General features: G+C 47.5%; 1 protein-coding gene across 1 annotated transcript in view; it reads left to right on the top strand.

Annotated features, from left to right (window-relative positions):
• The first annotated feature begins 882 nt into the window (after positions 1–882).
• The window catches only part of LOC101657555 (aryl hydrocarbon receptor-like), a 28,460-nt gene continuing 19,881 nt past the window's right edge, over positions 883–9,461 (top strand). Inside the window, 2 exon segments of the mRNA XM_013005236.1 lie at positions 883–890; positions 1,663–1,850. Coding sequence (XP_012860690.1) covers positions 883–890; positions 1,663–1,850 — 196 coding nt within the window.

The raw sequence follows: 9,461 nt of genomic DNA, 5'->3' as shown, positions 1-9,461 counted from the left end.
ATAGAGCATTTGACTTCTAGATGTTTGGGTTTTTTAAATTATTTCTCTTTGGCTCATCAGAGTTTCAGACTTGCTTCTGCTGACTAAAGGCAGAAGGTACGATGGTGTAAATAGCCTTAGCCTTGCGGTTGTAAAGGACAAGGTCCTGTGATCACCCTGAAAAAAAAAACGGCCCGCGCTCCTGTCCTGTGAGTCAGCGCGAGCCTGCAGGGCGAGTGTGGGCTCGGCAAGCAGGTGCCGGGAGGGACCCTGCAGCAGCCTTTCCTCTGAAACTACCCGTGGAATCTCTCACAGTGCAAAAATCCTAAAACTGCAGCTCAGCGGAGGGGGGGTTGGGGAGGGAGGGGAAAAAAGAGGAGCTGATACCAAGGGCTGAAGTAGAAAGCAAATGTTTTGAGAATGATGAGGGCAACAAATGCACAAATGTGCTTGACAGAATGGATGGATATATGGATTGTGATGAGTTATATGAGCCCCCAATAAAATAATTAAAAAAAAAAGCCAACAGGAAAAAAAAGGGGGTTGTAGATTAACTAAATAGCTCAAGGGAATTATTCTCTCCTGCATATGACATATTGGTGGGAGAGAATATATAGTTAGAGATAATAAAAGAAAAAAGTATAAATATATACATAGATAAATCGATAGATAGAGGTAGATATATCTAAATAGAATATATATAAATGTCAATGTGTATGAGTATGTATGTGTATACGCGCTTTTCATTATTTATTTATTTATTTTCATTAAAAGATCATTTTATTGGGGGCTCACTCAGTTTTTAATAAACTATAATTTCCTGAAGGAAATTTCCTACTTTTTCATTTCTATTGGGATAAGTTCTCACTCAGAACTTGCTCGTGGGTGTAAATACGTCCGGGCATGGGAAAGTGGGAGGATGATACCTCTACCAATAGCGGTCTTGGGGCTGCCAAGTCTAACACGGGCACCATGAGAAAGGGCCCACTTGCCTAAGACCCAATGGTGGCACACGCCCGCAGTCCAAGAGAGCCTGTATTAATCTAGGTACTTTAGTGTGCTTCACGAAAACATCCCAACCCAATGCTGCCCAAGCCCACAAGTCCAACATTAACCCACTAACCCAAAACCAGTCCACAAAGTCCTCCACCTCACAAAACAGAGGCAATGATGCCGACTGCAGGAGGAAAGCTGAGTCAGTGAATGAACAAGCATCTCAGCACTAGCAGGGGTCTCCACACAGCTGCTCCAGCACCCAGGGCTGCATCGGGATAGGTCCATGTGGCTTCTCCTTGAGGATGTCTTGTAGGAAGTCAATCTTGCAAGCTGAAGCAGGGAACTGCTAAGGCAGCTGCACCCTGGTGCGACCATCACAAAGCAAGAGACCAGAGAGCTAGAAAGGTGAGGCTCACCACCCATTTATCCCTCCGCCTTTCAATTAGCCCCACATGTGATTATCGGCCAGGCTGGCACAATTAACTAACTCAGTGCCCTTGGGGCAGAGCAGCCGCGGGGCTTGCAGGATGAGAGTTCTTTCTCGGAAGCACCGAGGACTTGGGTTGTGTACATCATGCAAGCACCACAGTGGCTGGCCCAGCACTGGAGCCCCCAGAGAGGTTATTGAGTCTCAGAATGACGTGACTTATGAAGGTGTGACAATGACCCTTTTCTCTTTCCCCCAAGTCCTAAGCCACAGCCTCCTGATGGAGTCAAGTCCAACCCTTCTAAAAGGCACCGCGATCGCCTCAATCAGGAGCTAAGCAGACTGACCAACTTACTGCCCTTCCCCGAGGACGTGCGGGCCCAACTGGACAAGCTCTCCATCCTCAGGCTCATCGTGGGCTACCTGAAGGTGAAGGGCTACTTCTCAGGTAAGTCCCTGGAAAAAGGTGCCCTGCATGCTTGGGACGTGGGGATTTGGATCTAATCCTCTGTGCAAGAGAAACCTGGACTGTCACTGTGGCTGTCAGGCAGAGAAGGAAAGCACTGTGCTCAGGGCAGGTACTTGGGGGAACGCTATCGGGAAACGGGGGCTGTGTTTGTCCTGCTTAGTGGGACAAACCCTGGGCTCTCCTTGGCCTTCTTGAGCTGTTCCCAGAAAGGGAGAGGTCAGATGTCCCTCCCTGGCTCTGCCCTTTGGCACCAGCCTTTTCGTGGAACAGTGTTCAGAGAGAAGGGCTTAACTCAACCAGCCCTCTATTTTGTTGCTTCATGTGTAAATCCAAGTGTTCCTCCATCTGTATAGCTTTGGTTCAACACAAAAGCTCCATTTCTCCCCCATGAAGCTGGGATATGAACTTGACCTCTTGTGTCACGAACTTCTTGACCTCTTCTTTTTTTCTGGCTTTTTTTCCTTTTTAAAATCATTTTATTGGGGGCTTGTACAACTCTTATCAAAATCCATACATACATCCTCTTGACCTGTTCTTGAAGATTTCTTTATCCTAACTTCTCTCTCAGTGCATCACCTTAATGTACCACATTCTACTGACTAATCCGTTGTGTTGTTGCATAAAGATGCGTACTTTCAACACCTTCCTGCAATGGGAATTGGTTTGCGTGGCTCGGGTAACACTGATGACTCTCACCTTGTCTCGAGTGGATCTTCCCCAGGACTTTCCTTTTCCGTCTTGTCCTGTAGGACTAACTCTGGTGACAGATTCCTTCGACTTTATTTATTTGGACATCTCTTTATTTCACCTTCCTTTTTCCTCCCTCTACATCTTCTGATGAAAAAATTCAAGATGGATTGACACGGCGGCTGTCAGACGGGCGGTTCTAATAACAGCACTCCATGGAGTGATTTCTAAAAGATAGACGATTCCAGGCTGGTTAATTTTCCTTTAAACATTTTATCTCTGTCCTGTGAATGTCTTCCTCCCAGCATTGCTTCCGGTGCAGAGTGAGCTGCTGTGTTTATCCTTGGTCTTCCAGAGGGGGTTCGCCTTTTATGTCGGGTGCAAAACGTCTGTGGGAAAATTACATTACCTTTAAATCTATGTTCCCGCAATCTTTACAGCCCTTCATCTTTCCACCAGGTGCTTTTAAGGTGTTATCTGTGGTGTTCTGCGTGGTTTTTATGGTGGGAGTTCACAGAGCCTCGTGGATGTCCTGTGGGAATTCATATCCAACTTCTTGTGTATATCTTTTTCATTAAAGTTGATAAAACTCTGACCATAATCTCTTCAAATACCTTTTCTGCCTCTCTCTCTCTCTTCCTTCCATGTGGGACTCAGATTACATGCATGTTGTTAGCCATCCAACAACTCATGGTGATCCCATGTACAGTGGAATGAAACGTTGCCTGCTCCTGCACCATTTCAGGATCATTAGTAAGCTCATGCATGCTACATAGCTCAGTACTGTTTCATAAGGTGCCCTGCTTAGCTTTCATTAGTTTATCCCATCTCTTTGTTTCAGTCTGCATAATTTCAAATGGCCTCTCTTCAAGTTAGGCGCCCTGGTGGCAAAGTGGTTAAGGGTTTTGACTGCGAACTGGAATATCAGTGGTTCAAACCACCAGTGACTCCCCAGCAGTGGAACTCCAAAATGCTTACAGCCGACCCGGACTGCCGAGGAGGGAACAGGAAGGGGGTGTGGGAGGAATCCTGGAGCCTGGCTGGGGGTGGGAATGGAAGTGTGGGTGTGGGGTGAGATCTCACTGGGTGTCTCTCAGGGAGAGACAGGCAGCAAGGACAAGTCACCCAGAGGAGAGAGTGTGGGCATCATCACTTCAGATCATTTCAAACCATCTGGCACAAGGGTCTGCTCTGGACACTGGATGAGGGTTCAAAGAGACTGCCAGAGACCACAACCGACCTCATCTCTGACGTGAAGGACAGGAGTCCTTATGTGAGTGAAGCAACTCCCCCAAGGACACTGAGGGCCACTTGCCTTCCCCTTGTGCAAAACAAAGAACTAAATGGTCAGCTGGTTCAGAGTAGAGTAGGAAGAGGTCCCAAGGGTGCCGTGGGTGGTCACCAGGGTGACACGGCCCTCTCACTGCCCTGCCAGTCCCAACAGTCCCCACGTTCGTGCAGGACAGCCAAATTCTACCAGGGTCCATGTTGATGCCTCATGAGAGTGGACTGTCACCTAACCAGCCTGATCGCAGTCTGACAGGAACGTGCCCAGTGACGCTGCAGTTTGGCCAAGAATCATTCTTTCCTGACTTGTTAATCAAAAAGCAGAGGATTCCCCTGGGGGAAGGAGGCACACAGGGCTGCGAAGCCTCCCTAAGTCAGTAAGGTGGGTCTATCTTCACCTTCACCTTGAGAAGGACCACTGTGTTAGACAGGGTTCTCTAGAGAGATAAAACCAAATTCTTGATAATATAATATATTTATTTATAAAGGTAATTAATATATAACAAGAAATGAAATGTTAAATCATAAAGATAATTAGATATATAACGAGAAATGAAATGTTAAATCATATACAGATAAATATACAATCTTAAATCATATACAGATAAATATACAATCATATACAGAAAAATACACAAGAAATAAACAGTTAAATTAGAAGCACTATAAACGGCTTAGTGCAACTCACGTCCGTGAGAGAAAGTTGAGAGACTAGCAGTCCTTCCAGTCTCTCTCTGATGCCAGATCTTCCTCTATTTGTAGAGAGAGCTAGGTTATGTCAGCACAGCAGCCAATCACAAGGCAGGTCACCAATTGCCAGTTCCCAGCTCCAGAGAAGTCTTAAAGGGACCTCAACTTACAGCAACACAGTCCACAGGCTAGGCGTCCCACAGGCTCTGTAGCCTTTAAATTAAAGCACAGAACAAGCAAGGCAGCCGCACACTGGTCCGATGATCACAGAGCGAGAGACAAGAAAGGCAAGGCTCACCAAGCCATCCATCTCTCCGCCCCTCAGTCAATCCCACCTGCGTTTATCAGCCAGGCTGGCACAATAAACTGTCTCAACCACCCTGGCCCTTCTGTTCCCTAACACACATACACACAGCCAAACACAAGTGTGCACATGTCCCTGTAGTGGAACTGCCCAATGTGGCCACTCCTCCTCGCGTGACTGGAACCTGGAGGTGCAGGTGGGTGGGAGCGAGTAGGAGAGGCGGTCTGATCAGAGGGAGTAGCAACAGCAGTGAGTCACTGTCTGGGCACCACCTGCCCTTCCCCAGGGATTAGAGATCAGAGCAATCCAACCTTGACCTCTGCGTCCCAAGCTGGGTGTGTGGCCCGTTCCAGCCACATGCATCCTAGGATGGCAGTGGGCTCAGGGATCACCTGGTTATAAAACCACCGGAGGTAATGCTGAGCCAGGATGGGAGAGGGTGAGGGTTGCAGCCATCCAAGCCAACCCTTTTTATCTGCCCTCCATGGCCTCACCTGGCAACTCCTGTCCCCTCTATTGACTGGACAGTAAGTGATTGGGACACAATGGCTCCTACCCTTTTCCTCCACTTTAGAAGAAAAACAGGAGAATTACGCTTCAGGGAGGGAAAGGCCAGGCCTGGCAGCTTCCTGGTCTCAGGGAGGGGACCTGAGCCTCAGCCAGACCAAATGCAGGGCAGCCATGAACTCTTCTTCATCAAAGCCAAATACACTGTGAGCGTAGGCTTTGTGAAACCTTTTCCAGACCCCAAGCTCTGGCCGAAAAGGGAGACAAGGGAGAGGGCAGTGAGCCAAACTCAGGCTCTGCCTTCAACCTTCCCACAGGCCCTGTGGATAGTCCCCCTCTTTCCCAGCCCCCTCAACCTGGACAAGCCTGAAACTCCCTTTCTCCGCTCACTGCCGGCTTCTGGCTCATGCCGTGATTTCACTGCCCACATCAGAGACATGGCACCAATAGGCCCACCCTAAAGATGAGTATCTGAGTGGCCAGCAACGCATGTTTAAAGCATGGTTTGCCTTTGCTTTGGCTCATGGAGCCTGTTCTGGTTGCTGCTTAGTTGGCATACATTGGAGAGTGGAACTCCTCAAGCCTAGCTGTAGGTAGACTAGAGAAACAACTCCACAGAAACGCTTATGTATAAAGAGAGAGTTTTATCTAAAGGGTAAGTGTACATTAAGAAAGCATCCCAACCCAGTGCTGTCCAAGCCCATAAGTCCAACATTAGCCCATATGTGTGACACCAATCCACAAAGTCCTCAATCTCACAAAACACACGCAAGGATGCCGACTGCAAGAGGAAAGCCGAATCAGTGAACGTGTAAGCATCTCAGCACTAGCAGGGGTCTCCACACGGCTGCTCTAGCACCCAGGGCTGCATCAGGGTAGGTCCATGCAGCTTCTCCTCGGGGATGTCTCGCAGGAAGTGAGCCTTGCCGGCTGAAGCAGGGAACTGGCTAAGGCAGCTGCACCCTGGTCTGACCATCAGAGAGCAAGAGACCTGAGAACTAGAAAGGCGAGGCTCACCGAGCCATTTAGCTCGCCATTCTTCAATTAATCCCACATGTGCTTATTGGCCAGGTTGGCACAATAAGCCTTAACTATCTCACTAGCTCATAACCTCCTTCTATTTTGTTGACCTGTAATAGGAAAGACCATTTTCATACCACCAAGGAAACATTTTTTTATGCTTCCTTCTTGAAATAGCAAAAATTTTTAAAGAATTTTTTTTTTAACTCATGGTGGAAGAAATTCTATTTTCTTCCAGTTTTCCTCATTATAATTTATACTTTCCCTTAAACGTCTGTTTCTGCAAGATAGGTACTATCTTACTATTTTATGTAACCCTTCTTAACTAACTTTTAAAATGAACTAATTTTAAAAGTAGCTCTTAGATGCTGTTGGCCTAGAGGCACTCATAAGCCACCTCGGAAAACCACCATCGACGTTCCCATTTCCCCCAGTGGATCGTGTCTGGGGAGTAGCATTTGAAGATCTGTTGCCAGGAGACGTCCCCTGCTCCCATGCCACGTGGGGAGCATGGAGCTTGAAGGAAAGGCCTAAGCCAGTGGTTCCTGACCTTCCTAATGCCGCCACCCTTTCACACAGTTCCTATGTTGTGGTGAGCCTCCCCCCAACCATAAAATTATTTTCGTTCTACTTCATAACTGTAATTTTTCTGCTTTTAGGAATGGGGCAACCCCTGTGAAAGGGTCGTTCGACCCCCAAAGGGATCACGACCCACAGGTTGAGAACCACTGGCCTAAGAGGTGTGCTGCCGGGGCCCAATGGCAGGCAACCTTGTTCTTCTCCTGAGCTTTCCCAAAAGGCCCACTGGACTTTAGTGTCCAGACATTCTTGATCAACTTTTCCTCCGCTGAGGTTCCAGATGAAAGACATCCATCTTCTAGAGCGATAACAGTGTGTTCTCGCCTGTGCGGAGGTGAGTGGCAGGTGGCAGGCGTTCGATTGGTTGACAGCAGAGTCCCTGTTTGTTCATCGCCTTTGTCTAACAACTTCAGCGGATTGGCTTTGACTTTGTGCCCTCTGGTGGCTGCCTCATTTCAGAGGAATGGCAGCATTTCATCGTATGGCATTGTGGTCATAGAGATAAAGTAGGCACAAATACATTCAGAAGCATTGGGATTGTTGTGGATGCTGTAAGGTGCGACCCAGGTGGTTCCAACACGCAGTGACATGGACAACAAAGCCAAACACTGCCCTGCCCTGTGCCATCCTCATAATTATTGTGATGTGTGAGCCTGTTGTGGTAGGCACGGTGTCAGCCCATCTTGTGGAGGGTTTTCCTCTGCTGCGCCGCTTTACCAACCAGGACGTCCTTCTCGGGGCTGGAGAATGCCCAGAGGAAAGGAGTTGAAGCCTCGCCATCCTTGTCTCTGAGGGGCACTCTGGCTGTACTTCTTCCAAGACAGATCTGTTCTTTTGGCGGTCCGTGGTCCTTTCAGGATTCTTCACCAGCGCCACAATTCAAGTGCATGCATTCTTCTTTGGGCTTCCTTATTTAATGTCCAACATTCACATGCCTGCAGGTGACTGAAAATACCCTAGCTTGGGCCAGGGGCCCCTCCGTCCTCAAAGTAACATCCCTGCTTGTCAAGAATTACCCAGTGCAATATCGTTTGATCCCTTGACTGTTTCTTCCATGAGCGCTGATGGTGGATCCAAGCAAGACAAAAATCCTTGACAGCCTCAATCGTTTCTCTCCTTATCATGGTGTTACTTACTGGTCCAGTTGTGAGGATTGTGGTCTTCTTCACATTGAGTTGTATGTGGGAAACAGAGAATGGGAAGAGAGTGTATGCGGATGACTCCTTTATTCTCGTATCTTAAGAAGTCTGGCAGGCTGGGTTTCTGGGGTGGAGCAAGACCTTCACGCTTGGGAGTTAAAGACGAGTCCTAATCACATTCTCATAATTAATATTGTTCCCCACTAGATCCTCCCATAACTAGATCCTCCCATAATAGTGCTACCTTAAAGTTACCTCTTACAAGCACATGGCCGATTGCTATCTAGCCTGCAGCTTTTAACTACAGGACCAGACACCATGCAATTGTTCTCCCTGGTCAGAGGACTGTCACCCCGCCTTACCTGCCCCCAGCACTGGTGTTAGGTTACTCCTCCAATAAACTCAGGGACCTTTGGGGTTTGAGTACAGCCCACTGGTTACTTATGCGGTTATCTGGAATTAGGAGGGCTTACATGCCCCAAGAGTATATAAGCTATTGCTGGAAATATAATCTCTCTCTACACGAACCTGGCTTCTGAAGTCATGGCCGAAGTGAACCCTTGCATGCTTTATCTTGTCTGGTGTCTCTTAAATTTACCCTTCAATCACACAACCGTACTCTTGTACCCGTTTGGTTGTGGGGGCTGGCACCCCACAGTTGTAATCCACAGTGAAGCCTGCAACCTTTGATCCTCATCGGCAAGTACTTCAAGTCCTCCGCACTGTCAGTAAGCAAGCTCGCACTGTCAGTAAGCAAGCTCGTGTCATCTGCATATCACAGATAGTGCTTTCCTCTCACCCTGATGCCGCCTGCTTCTTCGTCTGGCCTTTCTGATGATTTGCTCGGCATGCAGATTGAATAAGTGTGGTGAGATACAACCCGAATCCACACCTCTCCTGATTTTAGAACGTGCAGTATGCCCTTGTTCTGCTCACACAACTGCTTCTTGATCCATGTGCAAGTTCTGCAGGAGCACAAGGAAGTGTCTTGGAATTTCCATTCTTTTCAAGGCCATCCATAGGTTGTTATGGTCCACAAATTCAAATGTGTTTACATAGTCAGCAAAACACAGTCAGCATCTTTCTGGTATTTCCAGCTGATGTTATATCCCTTATTGATATTTCAGTCAAGATCCAGCTGATGTTATATCCCTTATTGATATTTCCCTTATTCCATGTCCTCTTCTGAATCAGGCCTGAATTTCTGGTAGCTCCTTGTCAATGTCCTATTGTAACTGTTGAATGATCATCAGCAAAATTTTGCTTGCATGTGATATCAGAGATATTATTATATAATTTGTACATTCTCTTGGGTCACCTTGGAATGGATACAAATATGGGTCTCTTCCAGTCAGTTGGCCAGGTAGCTGTCTTCCA

The sequence above is a fragment of the Echinops telfairi genome, unplaced genomic scaffold (assembly GCF_000313985.2).
Source record: "Echinops telfairi isolate 266 unplaced genomic scaffold, ASM31398v2 ScPeMD7_7469;HRSCAF=8507_0, whole genome shotgun sequence".
Taxonomy (NCBI): domain Eukaryota; kingdom Metazoa; phylum Chordata; class Mammalia; order Afrosoricida; family Tenrecidae; genus Echinops; species Echinops telfairi.
Note: the sequence above shows the minus strand (reverse complement) of the source record. Positions and strands in the feature narration are given on the sequence as shown.